The 21,549-nt window shown below is 51.4% G+C and overlaps 1 protein-coding gene across 1 annotated transcript in view; it reads left to right on the top strand.

The window, feature by feature from the left end:
- The first annotated feature begins 939 nt into the window (after positions 1-939).
- Positions 940-21,549, top strand: part of LOC102919515 (fer-1-like protein 4) — a 44,480-nt gene continuing 23,870 nt past the window's right edge. Inside the window, exons 1-26 of the mRNA XM_076570999.1 lie at positions 940-1,189; positions 1,451-1,506; positions 1,859-1,947; positions 2,029-2,128; positions 4,433-4,524; positions 4,698-4,739; positions 5,209-5,367; positions 5,843-5,903; positions 6,009-6,140; positions 6,361-6,423; positions 7,677-7,761; positions 8,002-8,161; positions 8,273-8,456; positions 9,232-9,418; positions 9,834-10,192; positions 10,544-10,652; positions 10,842-11,019; positions 11,113-11,233; positions 11,547-11,647; positions 16,599-16,686; positions 16,764-16,880; positions 19,161-19,313; positions 19,916-20,069; positions 20,186-20,310; positions 20,798-20,932; positions 21,171-21,344. Coding sequence (XP_076427114.1) covers positions 1,042-1,189; positions 1,451-1,506; positions 1,859-1,947; positions 2,029-2,128; positions 4,433-4,524; positions 4,698-4,739; positions 5,209-5,367; positions 5,843-5,903; positions 6,009-6,140; positions 6,361-6,423; positions 7,677-7,761; positions 8,002-8,161; positions 8,273-8,456; positions 9,232-9,418; positions 9,834-10,192; positions 10,544-10,652; positions 10,842-11,019; positions 11,113-11,233; positions 11,547-11,647; positions 16,599-16,686; positions 16,764-16,880; positions 19,161-19,313; positions 19,916-20,069; positions 20,186-20,310; positions 20,798-20,932; positions 21,171-21,344 — 3,372 coding nt within the window. The 5' untranslated portion in view covers positions 940-1,041. The remainder of the gene's footprint in view (positions 1,190-1,450; positions 1,507-1,858; positions 1,948-2,028; positions 2,129-4,432; positions 4,525-4,697; positions 4,740-5,208; positions 5,368-5,842; positions 5,904-6,008; positions 6,141-6,360; positions 6,424-7,676; positions 7,762-8,001; positions 8,162-8,272; positions 8,457-9,231; positions 9,419-9,833; positions 10,193-10,543; positions 10,653-10,841; positions 11,020-11,112; positions 11,234-11,546; positions 11,648-16,598; positions 16,687-16,763; positions 16,881-19,160; positions 19,314-19,915; positions 20,070-20,185; positions 20,311-20,797; positions 20,933-21,170; positions 21,345-21,549) is intronic.

The following is a 21,549-nucleotide window of genomic DNA, read 5'->3' as shown; positions in this document are numbered from 1 at the left end:
CTCGCTTTGTAGACCAGGCCAGCCTCAAACTCACAGAGATTCACCTGCCTCTTCCTCCCAAGTGCTGGGATTAAAGGTGTGGGCTACCACCGCCTGGCTTCCAATATATTTTATATTGTGTTACTTATTAATGTGAGATCTTGGGGATGAACAAAAATGAAATAATTATTGTTAAATAGTGTTGTATTGGTGTATCCACTTGACGGGGTCAATTGTTCTGACTAGTTTTATGTCAATTTGACACAAGCTAGAGTCATAGAGTATAACACCTCAATTGAGAAAATGCCTCTGTAAAATTGGGCTTTAGGCAAGCCTGTTGGACATTTTCTTAATTACCGATTAATGGGGGAAGGCCCAGCTTATGGATGGAGACACCCCTGGGCTGGTAGTCCTTGATTCTTTTTTTTTTTTTTTTTTAAAAAGGCAGACTTAGCAAGCTGGCAAGCAGAGCTCTGCATGCTTGCGTTCCTGCTCTTTGATAGGCAAGCAAGTGTGAGTGAAATACGCCCTTTTCTCCTCAACTTGCTTTTGGTCATAGTTTTTCATCACAGCAATGGTAACCCTAAGGCAACTCCCTAAATTACTTTTGGTCATAGTGTTTTTTCACACCATAGAAAGAACCAAGGCAATGCCCTTGAGGCCTCATAGGCTAGCGGGGACCAGCCTGAGATCCCAACTTCTCCATCCCTACCCAATCCCAGCTCCCACCCCATAAAGATGAGACACAGGCTGAAGCTTCTTGGCATCCTGCAGATGGTACAGGCAGAGTTCTGTGCTGACAAGAGAGACTGTACCCCCACCTCTCAGGCCTCAGTCCTTCCTTCCTACCCATGACCTCCTTCCCCCACCTCTCAGGCCTCAGTCCTTCCTTCCCACCCATGACCTCCTTCCCCCACCTCTCAGGCCTCAGTCCTTCCTTCCTCCCCATGACCTCCTTCCCCCACCTCTCAGGCCTCAGTCCTTCCCCACCCATGACCTCCAGGCCTCCCCCTGTGTGTTTGCCTAAAGGGAAGGGGTTGCTGAACTTGCTGGGTGAGTCCAATGAGTCATGGACAACACAGGTGGGCAGAAGGGCAAGCAAGTAGATTGAGAGCCAGAGGCACAGTGACCATGGCTCTGACTGTGTATGTGAGGCACCTAACAGGGCTGCCAGGCACCCACGACCGACAAGTGAGACTCTGCTTTCGTGGTAAGACTTGCATGGATGGTCTGAGGACTTTCAGAACTGGGGAGTTCTGGATTCTTCATTCCCACGACCTCCAACTTAAATCCTGGCCAACTCTATGACCAGTCTCCCTTCTCTGTGTCTTCTACTCATTTCCTTATCTTCCACTTTTCTTTAACTGTGAGTGAGGAACTAGACCGTGGGCCACCGACGGCGTCGGCGGCTGAGGTAAATGATTTGTGTGTGTGTAGGGGCTGAAAAGTAACTAGTTTCATTTTTGAGCAGGCTTTACCCAGAAAACAAGGAAAATTCATTGTGGCCGAGAAGCAGACATTGGTGAGGTCAGTACAGCAGGTTCTTAGCCAGAAAGAAGTCAGTATTTTCCTTTTGGGGTCCATGCTGGGGCAGAAGGGCTCATTCCTGGGCTTGGAAGGTGTAGTCTCCAGAAATGGTGTGAGTCTCAGGTTTGAGAGGTCAGACCTGGTTTGAGATGTCAGTCTCAAAACTAGTGGGGTTAGTTCTTGATTGGCAGTGAGTCCCAGATCAACCCTGGATTGAAGTCAATTCCATGTTGGAAGGGTTTGCTCGAGGCTTGGGAGATCGTTCCTAGAGGTAGCCTCACATTTGGACAGCTGGAAATAGACCGTGTGAGGGTCAGCCCGGCGTCCATTATGAGCATCTTCCTGCCCCCAGCTCTTTCGTTGGCCCCACTATGGATCTCCACTGGCCGGGGAAAGTCTGTCTGTACAGGTGGTCAACTGTAGCCGCGTGTTCAGCCCCAGGTGAGCAGAACTGGAGGAAGCCAGGGGATGACTTGGTGTTAACTACCTGACTCACTCTTCTGCTCCATGCCATTCTTCTAGGCCCCTGGGGACCCTGGTGATCTCCCTGCAGCAGCTGCAGAGTGCTGGGCACTTGGTGCTGAGAGAAGCCCTAGTGAATGAGAAACTTCGGGTGTCCCCAGTAAGTTCCAGCAGCTGGCCATCAGCAAGCCCAAGGCTTCCTCCAAACAGAGGGTTCAATTTAACTGAGCTGGGTTGGGGGTGGGGGACAGGAAGGGACTACTGCCAGACAGCAGTGGCAACAACCACCACCCCAGCTTGGGTTCCTTTTCTAGCAGCCCCTGCCTGAGTCCTACCTGGGCCAGAAGCAGGCTATTTCTGAGTCCCGGGGGTGTGGTGAGTGTACTGTCTCTCCTTGGATCTGGGGTAGGCTCACTTTTCTGATGGGAGATAATGATGAACCTGGGAGGATATTCCTGGTATTTCACGGAAGGTTGCCTATCCTCAGAAGAGGTGGACCTGGCTTCAAATCTCCGATACTCTTCCCCCTGGAGTATCTAGAAGAGTCCAGCATCTCTAAGCTGTCTCCTCATTTCCGTAATGGAGAGTCAGACCTTTTGTTTTGTTTTGTTTCATCCAATCATTGGTTAAGTGCAAGGATGATGTTGAGCAATGGAGATTCAGTGGTAAGCAAAACCAGACAAAGATTGGCTTTCTTGAAGCTCACTAGCTCCCACGGGGGGGGGGGGGGGGGGGGGGTCCAACACTGAGCAAGCATCCACGGAGGTAGAAGCAGATTTGCTGCTGTTGAGTGTTACAGAAGCACTAGTAAGAATCTATGAGAATGTATAGCTAGTCTGTGACCTAGATGGAAAGGTTGGAAGAGTTCCCCTGGGGAGATGATGCTAACTGAAGGAGACTGTTCAGAGGAGCCTGAATGCCTAGAATCCTAGTGTGCTGACGGGGCATAGTTGTGATGCTGAGCAGAACAGAAACCTGGAATGAGATGGAGCTGGCAAAGCTGTCGGGGACCAGGCCATGTAGAGCTGAGAAGGCCAGGGACAGAGAAGGAACAGGCTCAAGATGTAGCGAGCACATTGAAGCTGGGTTTTGTTGCTGTTTGTTTGTTTGTGTTTGTTTCATATTTTCCAGGCTTAGATTCGTTTGTTTTCAGTACCTTTGAGCCCCCAATCCAAGCCTTTCTGGAAGCTAGGCAAGCACCCTACTGACTGAGCTGGATCCCCATCCTCAAGTGCTTTTCCTTTCTTTCCCTTTTTTTTATATAGCAGAGCATGATAATGCATGTCTTTAATCCCCACAGAGGCAAAGGCAAGTGGGTCTCTCTGAGTTCCAGGGCAGCTTAGTTTACATAGTGACATCTAGGTCACACTAAAAAACCATGTCTCAAAAAATTACTTTAAATGTTTTTTTTCCTGAGCTGAGGACCAAACCCAGGGCCTTGCGCTTGCTAGGCAAGTGCTCTACCACTGAGCTAAATCCCCAACCCCTAAATATTATTTTTTAAAGATTTATTATTCATGTACTTTATGTATATGAGTGCCCTGTCTGCATGTACACCTGCATGCCAAAAGAGGGAATCAGATCTCATTATAGACGCTTATGGGTCACCATGTGTTTGCTGGGAATTGAACCCACATCCTCTGGAAGAGCAGCCAATGTCTTACCATATGAGCCATCTCTCCAGCCCCTTAAACATTTAGTTAGTTAGTTGGGGTTTTTGAGATAGGGTTTCTCTGTATCCCTGTCTGTCCTGGAACTTGCTCTGTAGACCATGCTGACCTCTGAACTCAGAGATCCAGCTGCCTGTGCCTCCCAAGTGCTGGGATTAAAGGCTTGTGCCACCACTGTCCAGGCAAACGTTTATTTTTTATGTGTGAGCAGACATGTAGAAGTTAGAAGACTCCTAGGTCGGTTCTCTTCCTCCACTCTGTAGGTTCTGGGCATCAAACTCATGTTGTCAGGCTTGCTAGCAAGCATCCTTTAACCTTCTCCCCAGCCTTCTCCCCAGGCCATCCATCGCCCTTGGTCCTCAAGAAGGCTGTGAATAGTTTAAAAGTAATATTCTTTACTAATTCTATGAGAACTTAATACAATGTATTTTGATCATATTCATTCCCAACTCTTCCTATAAGTCTCCTCATCCTCACCTCCCTTCCTACCCAACTGTGAGTTTTCCTTTTTCGCCCCGACAATACTTCAGTTTGTGTTGCCCATCTACTCTTGGGAGTGGGGTCTGACTTGGAGTGTAGTTGGCCTACCAGGGGTAATATCATTAAAGAAAGCTGACTCTACCTCTTCTAGCAGCCATCCAATGCAGAAGGCTGTGAATGTTAGCATTATTGACAATCAGAGAGACATAGCCCAAAGGGTCTCTGTGTGCAGATGGGGTGTAAGGCATTGTCCTCACACTCCCTCTGCCCCATGTTAGTTTGAGGAGACCTATGGGCACCATATCTGGTTTCAGATCCAGGTGGAGCTTGACTTAAAGTATCAGCCCCCTGAGGGAGCTGCTGGAACCTGGGCAGAGGAGGACTTTGGGACACCCATTCGAGACAGGTAATCCTCTAGTAACTTAAGCAAGGCCTGGTGTCCCCCGATGAAACTCACCCTGAAGAAAGACAAGGAACATGCACCTCCTCTCTGGGTCTGCTGGGTACTGTGACCCTGAATATGTCCTCACCAATTACTGTCTGGGAGTCAGCTCTAACCCTCTCTATTTTCTCTCTCAGCTCAGAGCTGATCATCCCCAATGTGGGCTTCCAGGAGATGGAGTAAGTATGTGGGAGCGACTGTGAGCTGCAGGGGTCAGTTTTGGGGTTAAGAACCAGTAACATGGCATTAGTTCCAGGGTCTGAGATTTGGAAGAATGAATTATAAGGTCAGAGGTCAATCCTTACAGCAGGACTAGGTTCTGAAATTAGAATGATCTCAGGATTAAGAGTCCAAAGCCAGGTGTGGTGGCGCACGCCTTTAATCCCAGAACTTGGAAGGCAGAAGCAGGCAGATCTCTGTGAGTTTGAAGCCAGCCTGGTCTGCAAAGGGAGTTCCAGGACAGCCAGGGCTGTTTTACAAAGAAACCCTGTCTCAAAGGAAAAAAAAAAAAAAAAAAGAATTAGTCCCAGAATAAGTGGGGTCAATCTGAAGGTCAAAGGTTAATCCTAAAAAAAAAAAAAAAACCACAGGATGCCCAGCAACAGGTGACAGGTCCTGGGCATGACCTTTGAGGGTCTTTCCCATCAGGCCTGGGGAGGCCCGGCTGGAGCGTCGGGCAGTGGCTCTGGGCCGCAAGCTTGCTCAGAGCGTGGGAACACAGGATGATGAAGAGAATGAACTGGAACTGGAGCCGGAGGACGAGACGGACGTGGAGATTTCTGGGGTGGTGTTCAGCCCCCTCAAAAGGTAATGTAGTCACATGCACCTGTTCTCACACCCTGTCACTGTCTTCCTCACACACGAGCCCACACCCATGCACACCAGGGTATGGGGAAGGGAGGTACCCTGGCATCAAGGGTCATTCACTCACAGGCACCGACATCGCCATGTTCACGGTCAGTTACTGTGGCTCACGCTAGTTTATAAAGACATTTGGTTAGGATAGGTGCTATCTGTCGGCCATGTCAGTGTCGCAGCTCTCAGAACAGGGTTGGCACTTAGCAGGTCTCAGTCAGCTTTTGCTGAGCAAACAAATGGGTTCAGAGCTCTAAGAGAGAGTCAAATTCTGGATGTAGGCCCCAGATGAAGGTAGGGCAATGCAGCCTGAAAGGACTTAGCCTCCAGAAGGCCATGGTGCAGAGTCCGCAGCCCAGTACCCGGCAACTGTGTGTGGGGGTGGGAGAGGAAGGGGAAGGAACTTAGACCCTCTGCCCCTCCACAGCCGCAGCCTGGGCCTGCCCCGAGGGGATCCCTTGCAGGTGTGCAGAGCCCAGGACTTCCAGGTATGACTCTTGTGCCACATTCCAACCCTCGTGGAATCTCACAGGTCCCCCTGTTATCCAAGCAGGTAAGCCCTCTTCCCTCCCTTTTTTGCATTCCTTACTTAGGTCGGGGTCACTGTCCTTGAGGCCCAGAAACTGGCGGGAGTCAATATTAACCCCTATGTGGCCGTACGGGTGGGGGATCAGCGGCACGTGACCACAACACAGCGTGGAACCAATTGTCCCTTCTACAACGAGGTGAGCCCCACCCAGGAGAGGGTGGGTGGTTCAGAGAGACCTTATTCCTGGAGAGGCTGGAGCCTGGAGGCAGAGGTGCCAGTTCGGCAAGTGAAGAGTGTGTAGGCGCCTTTTAGGAAAGGGACCACATGCTCTTGGCAAGAGTTTGCAGCAAGCTGAATGAGCCTTTCACACCCGACCTTCTCTCCCTTCTCTCCCTTCCTCATCTCGTTCAACCCAGTACTTCTTGTTTGAATTTCACAAGACCCGGCTTCACCTTCAAGACTTGCTACTGGAGATCACTGTGAGTGGTGGCAAAGAGGATTATGTCAAGAAAGGGGTGATGTGGTGGTGCTGGCCTTGAAGCCCAGCACTCAGGAGGCAGAGGCAGGTGGATCTCTGTGAGGTCAAGGTCAGCCTGGGCTACAGAGTGAGTTCCAGGACAGCCAAAGATACACAGAGAAACCCTGTTTTGAAATCCCCCCAAAAAGCTTTTCTTAAGATGGCCGCGGCTAAGGATGGATGTGGCTTAGAAGCTGCTGCTGGAAACAGGCAGCGCCTCCACCTAGGGATTCCTGAAGCGGTGTTTGTGGAAGACGTAGATTCTTTCAGGAACCAGCCTGGGAACGAGACAGCAGATGCAGTGTTAAAGAAGCTGGATGAACAGGAGCAGAAGTATAAGTTTATGGAGCTCAACCTTGCTAAAAAAAAAAAAAAAAAAAAAAAAAGCCGAAAGCAAGAATAATTAAAACTTTAAAAACACCATTTTATTTATTTATGAAAACAAAAATGACTTTCAGATATTTTATGAAGTTAATAGTATTTTTTTTCATATTTTCCCTACAAAGTCATGCTGCTTTTGTTTTGTTTTATCTGTTATAAGACAACTCTTAACTGAAATGACCGAAAACAGCGAGGAATGCTCCGGAGGCTGCTAAGTGCGGGGCACCAGCTCAGTTTATGCAATTTTTTCTTTATTGATTGATGTTACTCTCACTTGATGTGGTAAACTTTTTAAAGGCAAGAAAGACAGTTTAATATTTGTAAACTTGTTTTTCTTCACTACTTGTAGGACATTATCATCCTTTGTTGCTGTTGTGTTCTGTAAATGGGTTTCATGCATTTCTGCTTAACCAGTAGCTTTTATGATACTCTAACCTTTTCAGAAAATGATTGTTTACTTTCCTACACAGTTTGAGGGCTGGTGACATGTATAAAACTTTGAGCCCAAATAAGTGCACTGTGTCTTTGCAAAGCCAGTATAGGGAGACTTGATCAGTGTGAGAGCACTACCCATTCAAAACTTTAAGCTAAGGTAATTTTATATTATGTAACAGTTCTCCAAAGTACCTTGAACAGGAATATTAACATAAATGTAAATCTGCATTGCTTGAAAAAAAAGGGCGGGGGGGGGGGCGATGCCCAGCTGAGTATTTGGGTGGCTGGAGCAGGAAGAGCGCCATGAGTTCAAGGCCCTGCCGGGGCTATAGAGTGAGACTCAGAAAGGGGGCAGGGAGAAAGGTACCAAAGCACCAGGGCTGACTCCTCTCTCCCCAGGCTTTCCACTCGCAGACTCTCCCATTTACGGCCACCAGGATAGGCACCTTCAGGATGGACCTGGGCATGGCCTTGGACCAGCCAGGTATGGAACCCTCCTCTCCTTAAAACTCACTTACATGAACAAAGACGCCAGAAACTGAGCTCGGGTCACTCCCCTGTGTTGTCTCCAGTGGACCAACTTCTGACACAGCCATCTCTTGTGAAGGCTGACCTTCCTTGAACTCAGGCTCTTCTCTCTATGCCAGACAGGATGCTTTGACCCGAAGCCCAGCCATTGTCCTTAGGTGTCCTCTCATGCCTTGTCCTATCCCTCCGTTCTCAGATGGGCAGTTCCACCAAAAGTGGGCTCCTCTGCATGATCCCCGTGACACCCGCGCTGGGACCAAGGGCTTCGTCAAGATCACCCTGTCTGTGAGGGCACGTGGGGACCTTCCCCTTCCACTGCCGCCCCCATGCCCAGGGACCAGTTCAGACATCGAGAAGTGAGCTGGGGCGAGGTGGGCGTGGAGAACTGGGCGAGGCATGGCCTCCAGGGGTCAGAGAAGCAGAGGGGCTCAGGCTGCAGCTTACTCCTCCGCATGGGCTCTCCCTAGGAATCTACTCCTGCCACGTGGGGTGCAAGCGGAGAGGCCGTGGGCCCGCCTCCGTGTCCGCGTGTACCGTGCAGAGGGTCTTCCCACAGTGCGCTCCGGGCTGCTGGGCAGTCTGACCCGAGCCCTGCATGACCAACACGTCCTCCTGGACCCCTATGTGCGGGTGAGCTTCCTGGGGCAGCAGGTAAGCCACTCCTGTCCCCCTAGGCCACAGCTCGAGCCTTTTAAAAAGTATTTACTTATTAAAGATAACTTATTTTGAGACAAGGTTTTGCTATGTAGTCTTATGTGGCCTGGAAATCAGAGTTCCGCTTGGTAGGATTACAGGCATGTTCCATAACGCCCGGCTGTTTTTATTCTTAATTATGTGTATACACGAATATCTGTGGGTATTATGTGCCCATGAGTACTGGTGCTCATGGAGGCCCTGAAGAGGGTGTCAGATCCCCTGCAGCTGGAGTCTCAGGTGGTTGTGAGCTGCCAGATGTGTGGGCTGGGAACCACATTCACTCCCTGTTCTTCGGTTTTGTTTGTTTGTTTGTTTTTTGGTTTTTCCAGACAGAGTTTCTTTGTGTCACCCTGCCTGTCCTGGATCTCGTTCTGTAGACCAGGCTGGCCTCGAACTCACAAAGATGCGCCTGCCTCTGCCTCCCTAGTGCTGGGATTAAAGGCGTGCGCCACCTCTACCTGGCTCACTCCCTGCTCTTAACTTTAACCACTGAGCCATCTCTCCAGCCTGAACATTAGTGTGTGTGTGTGTGTGTGTGTGTGTGTGTGTGTGTGTGTGTGTGTGTGTGCTGAGTGCCATGGAGGGCAGAGGACATCATGCATCATGGAGGGCAACAGTATAGGACCTGGGGATCCAGCTTAGGTCATCCGGCTTGATGTCAAGCCCTATCACCAGCAGAACCATCTCTTGGGACCCGCACTGACCCCCTTTGGCCCAACTTGGCCTTCAGGGTGAGACTTCGGTACATGGAGAGGAGACGGCACCTGAGTGGAACGAGCAGTTGAGCTTTGTGGAACTCTTCCCGCCGCTCACGCGTGGCCTTCGCCTGCAGCTGCGTGACGATGCGCCGCTCATGGACATGGCCCTGGCCACGCACGTGCTGGACCTCAGGCAGATTTCCAACTCTGGCCGTGCGGGTGAGCGTGACTGGCCCCTGTGGGGCCCTGTCCGCCCTGGCTCACATCAGCCCCTTTGAACAAAGACCATCCTTAGACACAGGTGGCCTAACCCTAAGTTTTACAAACTCTTAAGCACAGTGGCCCCTCCAGTCAAGCATTGCTGCGAAATGACCCCTCTGAAGTGGGCAGCCTCAGTATCCACTCCCCTCCCTCCCAATTACCACACCAGTACTTCACACACACACCCCAACCTCAGCTCCCCTCTAAAGCCTGGAGAGGTCCTCTGTCTGCTGCTGTTTGTCATAGGCCTGTTCTCTTCCAGAACTCAAGCTTCTCTCCCCCTCCCCGACCTGGAGGACACAAAGGTGTACAGTCCAGAGCAGCCCCCATTTACCCTGTGCTCCCCTCCAAACCCTGTTCTTGTCCCCCACAGCGGGGTTTAACCCCACTTTCGGTCCAGCCTGGGTGCCCCTCTATGGCTCGCTCCCCAGTGGCAGGCTGCGGGATGGTCTTCAATGTCTCAACGAAGGCGTGGGGGAAGGCATTTGGTTCCGGGGCCGACTTCTGGTAGCTGTGTCCATGGAGGTGTTGGAAGGCAGAGTTGAACCTACATCCCTCCAGACCACACAGGGGTCCAGATTGTCCCGACTCACTGGAAAGAAGAAGAAGAAGAAAACCAAGTGGGGTCAGACCCCAGTTCTGCAGCCTGCGGATGCCAGTGCCCGTGGAGATACACCCGAAATTCCTAGCACCATGGAGGTGGAGCTGGACGAGTTGCTGCCATTGCCAGAGGTGGGGGCTGCTGGTGGTGACCCTCAGCTCTAGGGCCTGTAAATCCCTTTCCAAGCGTTGGACATCATGATGCTGTTTTCAATTTGGGGACTTGGATGAAGAAGTCAGTCTATGTACACACATGTGCTGATGTACATAGACATGGTGTGTATAGAGGGGGTGGCCCAGAGAGAATCCATCCCCTGGACCAATGTATGAGGGGGATACCGGGGGCCAAAGGGGAGGTAAGACACTCACAGAGCCCCCTGAACCTTAGTTGATATCTTTCTGTGGGCGTGTGACCAAGCATGGAGCAGACTGCTTCTTGGGAGGGCAGGAGCTGTCCCTAGCTGATCTTATTCTCGTTCCTAGAACGCCCTGGCATCCTGTGAAGATTTCCTGCTTTTCGCTGTGGTCTTTGAGGCCACCATGATTGATCCTTCACTGGCCAAGCAGCCCATCAGCTTGGAGATTTCCATTGGTGTGTGGCCTAGATGAGCACTGGAGGTCATGGGTGTGAGAGTGTGCCCTCTTGTTTCAGACTTTAGGCCCCAGGAGGGGTGTTCACCTTCAGGGGGAGTGGTGGGTTCTGCCTACTGAGGAAGAGGCTGCAGAGAGATGCGTCTAACCCTCAGCCTGATGTTCTGATCCTCGGTGCTCTGGGGGGCAGGTCCTGCAGGCCGCCGAGAGGAGCAATTAGGCCAAGGGTCAAGGGCTGACGAGGGAGCTGAGGGCAGCACCTTGGAAGCTCAGCCTCTCCTGGGATCTGAGGACAGAGGGTCAGGACAGGAGGAGGAAGAGTTGCTGGGGACACCTTCTCAGTGGCCCGAGCCTGTGGATGGCAATGGGTAAGTGATCCGGGTGACCGGAAGGAGGGTGCAGAGAGGCCATCAAGCACTCAGGATGCCCCCGAACCCCTCCCTTCTCTCTGTCTGGTCCAGGGCATACCTCTGCTTGCCTCTGCGGCACCGAAAGCCCTGCCTACGTGTATGGAGCCGCTGGGAGGATTATACTTGGCGCCTGCATAGCACCAACAGCGTGAGCAAAGTGGCCGAGAGGCTGGTGAGAGCTGGGTGGCCCCCGAGGGGAGGGGCCCAGTCACCGGGCGAGAGACTCAGCATTTGAAGGCACTCCACAGTAGACACTAACCGGGTAGAGCTCATACCCGTTGGGGCAGGGCCAGGAAATGGGTGGACAAGGCTCCAAGTTTCTTGCCAAACTGAGGGGAACAAAGCCGTGGGAGCTTGGAAAGGGGTGAGTAGAGCAATGGATGGAGCGGGGACGGAAGCGGGCTAGAGAAGCAGAGCCAGGGGTATGAATGGGTGGGGTATGGGCCAGGGACCCTCAAGACTGACTTCTCCTGGAGCCCACACAGGACCAGGGCCTGCAAGAAGTTGAGAAGATGCAGCGCAGGTCGAGGCTGGGTGCCTGCACGCGGCTCAGGCAGGCCCTGGAAGAGCTGGTGGCTGGGAGCAGGTGAGCTGAGAGTCAGCCCCTGCCGATCCTGCTGTCCCTGGCCAGTTTCAGGATGGGTGAGACTCATGGTGGCTGTCTAGACCGAGGGTGGTTTCCAGCTGCGTGTGTCCAGCACCTACAGAAGGAAGAGAACGAGAAGGGTCCATATCAACGGAGCTCAAGAGAGATAACGGGTGTTAGGCTCCTAGAGGCTTATCAGGCTCCTCCCCTATTTCCGGGAAAGGAAAACTCCGCCCTCCTCCAGCCAGCCTATCCCTGGCCAGCTTCTGCACCCATTTGCCTTCTTCCAGATTCAGGGAGGAAGCGTGGCTTCTCCCATTAGCACCTCTGTGGTACTGATTTTCGCTGCCTGCATAACTGGTTCGGCTATCACCTGTCTCCCCTGCATCCTTAACTAGTCCTTTCTCAGTTACCTGTTGCTCTAACCACAGAAACAAGTTCTGGTTGGTTTCATCTTTCACCCTCCGGCCATGGGTTTGGTAACCCACGCCAGGCACTTCAGTCCCTTCTTGACGCTTTTCTCAAGAGTTTTCTCTCTGTTCAGCAAGTACTTGCTGTACCATTGCAGTGACCGTGGTTTCTTCTTCTCTGAGTGACAGGGCAGAGCCACTGAAGACTTGACGTTCTAATCTATGACTTTAGAAAGGATGAGTGGAGAGAGACGGTGTGGGAGAAGACAGGATTACTAGAGAATGCTTTGTCAGAGTTTGCGTCATGGGAGATGAACTGACTCGCGCAATAGAGATGAGGCCAATGGATGCCAGGGCTGTGGATGCAGTTCACGTGGCGGAGTGCTTGCCTAGCGTGCACAGAGCCCTGGGTTCAACCTCCAGCACTGCGTGAAACCAGACATGGTGGTGCATGTTTATAACCCCAGCACTTGGGAGGTAGAGGCAGGAGGATCAGAAGTTCAAGGTCTCAGCTTGAGACCAGCGTGACATAAAGGAGATCATTGACTTACAAAAAAAAAAAAAAAAAAAAAAAAAAAAAAAAAAAAAAAAAAAAAAAAAAAAAGCCAGGGTATTGGCAGCTGGAGATGTCACCACAGCATGGCTAGATGTGGAAGAGGAAAAACATGGGTGCAGTCACAGATGATCTCCAAGATTTTAGACCCAGGATCTGTTACTTTTCTCATTGCTGTGAAAGATAGCTCTCCAAACTGACTGTAGGGGGTCACAGTCCGTTACAGCAGAGAAAGCATCACAGCAAGAGCAGGTCACGGCTGACCACACCGCATCTAGTCAGGGAGCAGCAGGTCACGGCTGACCACACCGCATCTAGTCAGGGAGCAGCAGGTCGAAGCTGACCACACCGCATCTAGTCAGGGAGCAGCAGGTCACGGCTGACCACATCACATCTAGTCAGGGAGCAGCAGGTCGAGGCTGACCACACCACATCTAGTCAGGGAGCAGCAGGTCACGGCTGACCACACCGCATCTAGTCAGGGAGCAGAGAGTGACAAATGCTAGGGGCTCAGCTCACCTCCATTTTATTCAACCCGGAACCCCAACCCATGTGACAGTGCTACCCACAGTTGTGGTGGGTCATCCCAGATAAATTTACCTAATCTAAGCTGGGCAGTGGTGGCATACACCTCTAATCCCAGAATATGGGAGGCAGAGGCAGGTGGATCTCTGTGAGTATGAGGCCAGCCTGGTCTACAAGGCAAGTTTTGGGACCGCCAGAGCTGTTACACAGAGAAATGTAACACGAATCTTAAAAGGTCTTATTAATAAAAAAACAAAACAAAACCCAGGGCCAGATATTGGGGTGAAAGCTGAAAAATCAGAGTAACAGAACAAGCCAGCCACATTCTTACCTCTACAAAATCCTCAGCCTCAAGAGAGAGACTTCCTGTGTACTCACGCCTTATATACCTTTCTGTGCCCTGCCATCTTCCTTCCTTCCTTCCTAGTGCTGGGATTAAAGGAGTGTGCCACCATGCCTGGCTCTGTTCCCAGTGTGGTCTTGAACTCACAGAGATCCAGATGGATCTCTGCCTCCTGAATGCTAGGGTTAAAGATATGTGCTACCACCGCCTGACCTCTGTTTAATACAGTGGCTGGCTTTGTCCTCTGATCCCCAGGTAAACTTTATTGAGGTACACAATATATTTCCACAAAGAAACCCTGTCTTGAAAAAACAAAAACAAAACAAAACAAAAAATGTACCCAATGTAGAAAACCTTTCACAAACATGCTCAAATATGCTCGGGGGTCGGGGGCTTGTTTCCTTGGCGATTGTAGAGCCTGTAAATTGAGAGAGATTGTAGAGATTGCAAGCTGACAATCAACATTGACCATCGCAGTTTGCCTGGCTGTGTAGATAGATGGTGCTGTCACCTAAGCTGTGGAAAAGAAGTAGGTGTGAGGGATGGAGGGGAACTGGAACCTTATTTCTGGAGATGCTAACTGGCCTTGAAAGTGGACGGTCATCACGTAGGCAGGCAGCCACATGGACTGAATTCTGGGGATGGGTGTTTGCTGGGAACACAAATTTGTCCTTACGTTGATGAGGCTGGACAAGCTCCTCTAGAGTGCAGAGAAGGATCTGAAAACTTGCCAAGGCTCAGCCAAGATCCCAGGCCAAAAGCAGCGAAGTCATAGGTTGTGGATGCTCACTTCTCATCCATATCTTTTAGGGGATTCAGTAGAGCTCACTCCTTCCCGAAACATGTTGCTGTTGACTTCTACAACATTCCCAGCTTTCTACCTGAGTGGTCGGCTCACTCCTTTTACACCCCCCCTCCCTTTGAGCTAGGGTCTCACTGTGCAGCTCTGGTGAATAATGGGTGTGGTATAATATTATGGAGGGTCCCTGCAGGCTTTACAACAGGCAGGGAAACAATCCACAAAAAGACAAGAATGAAACTCGGTTCAGCCTGATTTTTAGGTACTAGTGCTGATACCAGATCATTTACTTAGCTATATTTGAACACAGCATAATTCTGGGAAAAGTTTTCTGATAACAGTTAACTCAGTCCCAAGTGCACAACAAATTTAAGACCTGTAACTGGACAGTAGTCACTTAGCCTGAGTGATCCTGGAGGAAGATGGGAGAAGTGGTTAGATGTGGGATTCTAGTGTACACATGTATATTACATGCATGTGGTGCTGAGCATTAAACTCAGTCTCAGGCATGTTAAGCCTATGCTCTGTTGCTGAGTCATATACCCATCCTGATTCTGGATTTATTTATTTATTTTTTTGAGACAAGGTCTTTCTGTGATATAAGTGTTACAGCTGGGAATGGAAATGTATCCTGGAAGCCAAGGAATACCTGCAAGTGTTACAGCTTAGAAGGGAAAGGTATCCGGCAGTCGGAAGCCAAGGATTACCTAGAGCTCTGTTCCGATAAGCACGGGGTCCCCAGCAATGTGTTACAGTCCTTGCTCTGGGAAAGGCTTTCCTAATGCAAGTCTAACAACTCTTCTCCCCTGGGTTGTCAGAGCTCTGCTCAGCTTCCCCAGAGTGTAAGAATTCTGCTCCAGCAAGGGAAAGTTTCCTCAGCCAAAGTGTTAAGAGTTCTGCTCCGCTCCTGTGAAAGTTGTTACAGCTTTGCTCTGCTAAGGGAGTTTCACCGCGGAAATGTAACAGTTCTGCTCTGCTCCAGGAATCCAGGAGAGTGGCTGCCTCTGCCAAGGTGGAAAAAGGGCAGCCCCAAACTGAACAGGCACAGGACTTACGAAGGGTTTCTTAAGGGCAGAGCTTTCCAAAGTAGAGGGTCTCAGGGTGGGCATTGGTAGGGTTTCAAGTCCTGAGTTTAGGGCAAACTCAGAGATTGGTTGGTTTTCATGCTCAGGGGTTGCCTGGTTTTCATACTCAGGGTTGGTTTTGTGCTGAGGGATTGGTTGGATTTCAATTCCTGAGTTGGTTAGGGGCAGGATGTGTTTCTTTGGCTCTGGTCTCAGGGCCAGGGTTTTCTTTCACTGGCCCTTTTTACCCTACAGTTTAGCCCTGCCTGTCCTGGAACTAGCTCTGTAGACCAGGCTGGCATCGAACTCACAGAGATCAGCCTGCCTCTGCCTCCTGAGTGCTGGATTAAAGGTGTGTACTACCACCGCCTTGCACTGGTTCTGGATTTTTAAGAAAGAATGTATATAATTTGCTGATAGATTAAGGTAAAATGTAACAGAGAAATTGAAATTTTGACATCTATGTTTTTAAAAAACATCCTTAATTACATTTTTAAAATATTTTATTTTTAATTGTATGTGCACGTGTGTGTGCATACTTGTGCATTCATATCATGAAGGGAATAGGGAAGTTAGAGGACAATTTGCAGAAGCTGGTATCTCATATTGTTAGGCTTGGCAGCCAGCACCCTCCCCCTCTGCCCAGCCCTCTCAACAGCACAGCTTTGATGTGTATTGGCTGGAGGCAGTCATTGGAAATCATTTGGTATGGTGTTGTTACGTTCTAGCTCTTTTTTTCCCCTTTGGAGACAGGGTCTCACTATGTAGCCCTGGCTGTTCTGGAACTCTCTGTGTAGAGCAGGCTGGCCTCAGACTCACAGAGCTCCACTTATCTCTGCCTCCCGAGTGCTAGGATTAAAGGTGTCATGTACACCTCACCTGCAAGTCCAGCTATCTTTTAGTTAGGCTGGTGGATACTAAAGCAGGCATTCTTCTCTGGCTTAGTGTGGGTCTAGGACTCTCCCAGAAGGTTAACAAGTAGGACCTGATGCTGTAGGCCTTGGGCAGGGGGGGCAGGACATTTCTAACGAGCATGCAAAGGCTGGTCAGGCTGTTGGCCCATGGCCCATGGGCCATGGTTGAAGTAGCTAGGGCAGGCGATGTTAATTAGTGGTGGCTGCAGAGCTCAGAGACCAGGCTGTGCTTGGTGCATTTGGGCATGAGGCTCTCTGAGGAGGGACTGTCAGAGTCAGGCAGGAGGCCTTCCTGAGGGAAGTGGTTCTGGGGTCCTGATCTCACCCTGGCTTCTCTCTGCAGACAGTTTTGCCTCGGTGCTGAGCGCAGGACGATGACTCGACCCAATGCCCTGGATCGATGCCGAGGGAAACTGCTATCACACAGCCTGGTACAGGCTGGGGACGGGAAGGAAGCAGGGGCACCTGGCTGAGTTCTTCTACTCACGTTCTCCTCCTGCCCTTCCAGAGGCTAATGGCAAAGCAAGGACTCCAGCTTTTACGGGGCCTGAGCAGGGACACCACGCAAAGGAAGGTGGCACAGGCCAAGAAGCTCCTGGCAAAACTGCATTTCCTGGCTCAGGAGGTGAGGTCTTGCCCTCCACACTTTCCTACTCTACATACTTCCCCTTAAGTTCTGGACCCTTCTGAAGACCTTTGGGCATGTGCAACAGCTGTCCTTTGGATGGTGCCATTGTGCTGCATGTTCATGTGGAAGTCAAGAGTGAGGAAGGGGCTGAGTGGTGGTGACGCATGCCTTTGATACCAGCACTCGGGAGGCAGAGGCAGGCAGATCTCTGAGTTCAAGGCCAGCCTGGTCTACAGAGTGAGTTCCAGGACAGTAAGGACTAAACAGAGAAACCCTGTCTTGAAAAGAGTGAGGAAGGGAAGGGATCAGTAGGGATTCAGAGATCACTCAAGATCTGTTTGGAAGGACAGCTGACTGACTTGCCTTGGGCATGACCTCCTTTGTTTAGTACCATGGCAGGCTGGGATGTATGAGGAGAGCTTGTGCTTGGGCACACTTTCTGTGCTAAGTATCTGCTTGAGTTATCTAGTGTGATTCTTCCAACAACCTCGGGAGGGGTCTGTCCTATTAACAGGCATGTAATGGAGGCTGACGGTCCAGCCATAGTGGCACAGCTGGTTAAGCAGCAGCAGCAATTCTAAGCACATTTGGTAGTTGGAGTTTGGTGTGTGAGAGATGGTGGATGCTCAGCATGTGCAGATGCCCAGGAGTGGGAGGATGCCCAACATGTGCAGATGCCCAGGAGTGAGAGGATGCCCAACATGTGCAGATGCCCAGGAGTGGGGGGATGCCCAGCATGTACAGATACCCAGGAGTGAGAGGATGCCCATCCTGTGCAGATGCCCAGGAGTGGGGGGATGCCCAACATGTGCAGATGCCCAGAAGTGGGAGGATGCCAAGCATGTGCAGATGCCCAGGAATGAGAGGATGCCCAACATGTGCAGATGCCCAGGAGTGGGGGGATGCCAAGCATGTGCAGATGCCCAGGAATGAGAGAATGCCCAGCATGTGCAGATGCCCAGGAGTGGGGGGATGCCCAGCATGTGCAGATGCCCAGGAGTGGGGGGATGCCCAGCATGTGCAGATACCCAGGAGTGAGAGGATGCCCATCCTGTGCAGATGCCCATCCTGTGCAGATGCCCATCCTGTGCAGATGCCCAGTATGTGCAGATGCCCAGGAGTGGGAGGCTTGAGCAGGTGGGAAGTAGCCCTGGAAGGAGGAGCAGGAGAGAAATGTCATTGAATTGAATCTTAGAACAAAATTAATCTTTCTTCCATCCTCCCCCTTTTCCTCCTCCACTCTTTTCCTTCCCTCTCTGGCTCTCTCCTTCCCTCCCTCTCTGGCTCTCTCCTTCCTTCCCTCTCTCTCTTTCCCTTCCTTCTTTCCTTCCTTGCCCCATGATAAGCACATTTCACCACTGAGTCACACTCCTGTCCTGTCTTTAAAATTTGTAAAGAAAGTCTCCCTTTGTCAAATGACATTTCATGACATAAATATCTGGTTTTGTTGTTTTTTTAAAGGTTTACTTATTTTATGTGTATAAATTCTTCGCTGCATGTCTATTTTTGCACCATGGTCTTGCCTGGCGTCTGTGGTCAGAAGAGGGCATCGGATCCCTTGGAACTGGAGCTACAGATGCATATGAGCCCCCATGTGGGTGCTGGGAACCAAACCCAGGTCCTTTGGAAGAGCAGTCAGCGCTCTCGAGCACTGAGCCAGCTCTCTCTGTTGCTACCTTTGTTTTTGTTTTTTTTGTTTTTTGTTTTTTTTTTTGTTTTGTTTTTTGAGACAGGGTTTCTCAGTGTAGCTTTGCACCTTTCCTGGAACTCACTTGGTAGCCCAGGCTGCCCTCAACTCACAGAGATCCGCCTGGCTCTGCCTCCCGAGTGCTGGGATTAAAGGTGTGCGCCACCACCGCCCGGCGCTACCTTTGTTTTTAAGTGCGATATTATTTTGCTTTCTTTGTGGTTATTGGGAACAGGACCCTCAGCTGGAAATGGGGAGCTCGTGTTCAGTGGGTGCTGAGTTTCTGTTTTTTAGGAGGAGAAGAGTTCTGGGGATGCATGCTGTCAGCACAACTGTGAATGCCCTTACCACCACTGAACTGCAGACTTAAAAATGAGGAGGGCAGAATGCTGTGTGGAGACTCTAGGTGGTCTAGGTGGTCTTTGAGTCTGAGGTGCCCTATGGTGCATCCAGGAGGACAGGTCAGGGAGCAGGTGGCCACAGGCCCAGGGGTTCAGAAAAGTCAGGGCATTTGCATACAGCCTAAGCTTCAGGGTGGGGTAGCGTCCTCGGCTCCAAATGCCCCAGGCAACCCTGCCCTCTGCCTGCAGCCACAGCCGCCCCTTCCTGATGTGCTGGTCTGGATGTTCAGCGGTCAGCGCCGCGTGGCCTATGCCCGCATCCCTGCCCAGGACGTGCTGTTCTCCGTGGTTGAGGAGGAACGAGGCCGAGACTGTGGGAAGATCCAGAGTCTTCTTCTCACAGTGAGGCGGGCCTGGGGTGGAGGTGCTGGGGAGAGTGGGGTTCATAAGACGGGACGGGGCATCAGAGGTGGTGGCCTGTGGCTCCCAACCAGGAACTCCCTGACTGTTTCCAACTGTCCAAAAAGCCAAAAGGAGGTTATGGCTTTGTCTAGGTCAGCCGATCAGCAAACTTGTTCACCCTGGGCCTCTGCTGTCCCTTTGACTAATGAGGCTGAGACACAGACAGGGTAACGAGGAGGGAGAGTGAGCGTTCCTGCAGGCAGAGCTGGATTACAGACAGAAATTTTCCAGCGTGTTTGGAAAAGATACTAAAACAGGTTTTTAATGATGAGAAGCTGTGACCCTTGGGGTAAAGGACAGAGAATATAAATGTGTTGAGAATATTGGGGACCAATGAGAGAGGGCAGATTAGAAATTTGGGGTTAGAGCTGTGGGTATAGGAAGCCGAGCAGTGTGAGGTGTAGGATGAGATGGAGGGCATGAGGAAAGCTGCAGAAGCAGAAACGGGGGGCATGCCTCCTGTACTGGGGAGCTTGGGTACCCCTTGGCAGAGAGATTTGGGGCTGACTTTGGGGGGCCCAGCATGCTTCCTTCCCACACAGGCACCTGGGGCAGCCCCTGGGGAGGTCTGTGCCAAACTGGAGCTCTTCCTGTGGCTGGGGCTGGCCAAGCAAGCCAAGGCCTGCACCTCGGAGCTGCCCCCAGATCTTCTGCCTGAACCCTCGGCTGGGCTGCCCCTCAGCCTGTACCGGGACGGTGAGTATAGGGCCAGGGGACACCCACCTTGCTGTCTGCCCTAGGTGGGGACTTGTGAGTTGGGGAACTCCAGGGGTCCCCTGAGCAAGCATGGCTCCTTCCTCCCCTCATCCCAGACTTCAGCTACTTCCAGCTCCGAGCTCATCTGTACCAGGCCCGGGGTGTGCTGGCAGCAGATGACAGTGGCCTCTCGGACCCCTTCGCCCATGTCCTCATCTCTACCCAGTGCCAGACCACACGGGTGAGGGACAGGCTGGGGCATGGGCCAAGGGGAGAGGGGACAAGGGCACTCTTTCCCAAGGCCCCAAGTTTCTCTTCCCATTTTTTTTTTTTTTTTAATTTTTTGGTTTTCTGAGACAGGGTGTAGCTTTGGTGCCTGTCCTGGATCTCACTCTATAGACCAGGCTGGCCTCGAACTCACAGAGATCCACCTGGCTCTGCCTCCTGAGTGCTGGGATTAAAGGTGTGCGCCACCACCGCTGGTCCCACTTTGGGTTTTCAGCACAGGGCACTAGACAGGACCTGGCCTGCCTCAGACACTGGTGAAGAACAGAAAACCATTGCCCTCTAGGGTTGAGGATAAGATGGCAGATGACCGCAGGGCAACACCAGAGCTGGACGCCCATGCCTTTAATGACAAACAGTTAAAGTTTCTGTGACTGCCCGCTGGCATGTGTGGGGGTCCCCCCCTGATCTGCCTTTGCCCCCTTTTCTGCATGGTTCCCAAGGTCTTGGAGCAGACACTGAACCCGCTGTGGGGCGAGCTCTTGGTGTTTGACCGGCTGATCGTGGATGGCAGGCGGGAACTTTTGCAGGAGGAGCCTCCCTTAGTGGTCATCAATGTCTTTGACCACAATAAGTTTGTGAGTATGGCCCCTTCTTCACCCCATTTCCAGCCTCCTCACCCCCACTGTCTGGATGACTCCCCCTTGGCTTCAGAGCATCTCCTCCCCCCACATTTATTTTTGAGACAGGGTCTCACTATGTAGTCCTGGCTGGCCTGGAACTCAGAGGCTACCATCTCTGTTATCTAGGGGCTGGGGCTAAAGACGTGGCCACCGCCCTTTATCACCCTCATTTCTACTGCTTTGCCTCCTACAGGGCCCTGCTGTGTTCCTGGGCAGGGCACTTGCAGCCCCACGGGTAAAGTTGATAGGGGACCCATATCAGCGCCCAGAGCTGCAGTTCTTCCCCCTGAGGAAGGGATTGCAGGCCGCTGGAGAAGTCATCGCTACCTTTGAACTCATTGAGCTGGACTACAGTGGCCACCTCGAGGTTAGAACATCTGGCCTGGAGAGCAGGCTGTATCCATTCTTATTCATCAGGCCCTACAGTCTCAGGGACCACTGTTGAGTCTCTTGTCCAAGGGAATGCTGGCTGCAGGGCTGTCTTGGGATGACCTCATGGGTCACCCTGACCCCAGGATTACAGATGGCCATATCTAAGGTTCTTCTTGCCAGGATTCTACCCCTAGAGAACC

Source organism: Peromyscus maniculatus, chromosome 4, assembly GCF_049852395.1.
Source record: "Peromyscus maniculatus bairdii isolate BWxNUB_F1_BW_parent chromosome 4, HU_Pman_BW_mat_3.1, whole genome shotgun sequence".
Lineage (NCBI taxonomy): Eukaryota > Metazoa > Chordata > Mammalia > Rodentia > Cricetidae > Peromyscus > Peromyscus maniculatus.
This window is presented reverse-complemented; position numbering and strand designations above follow the sequence as displayed.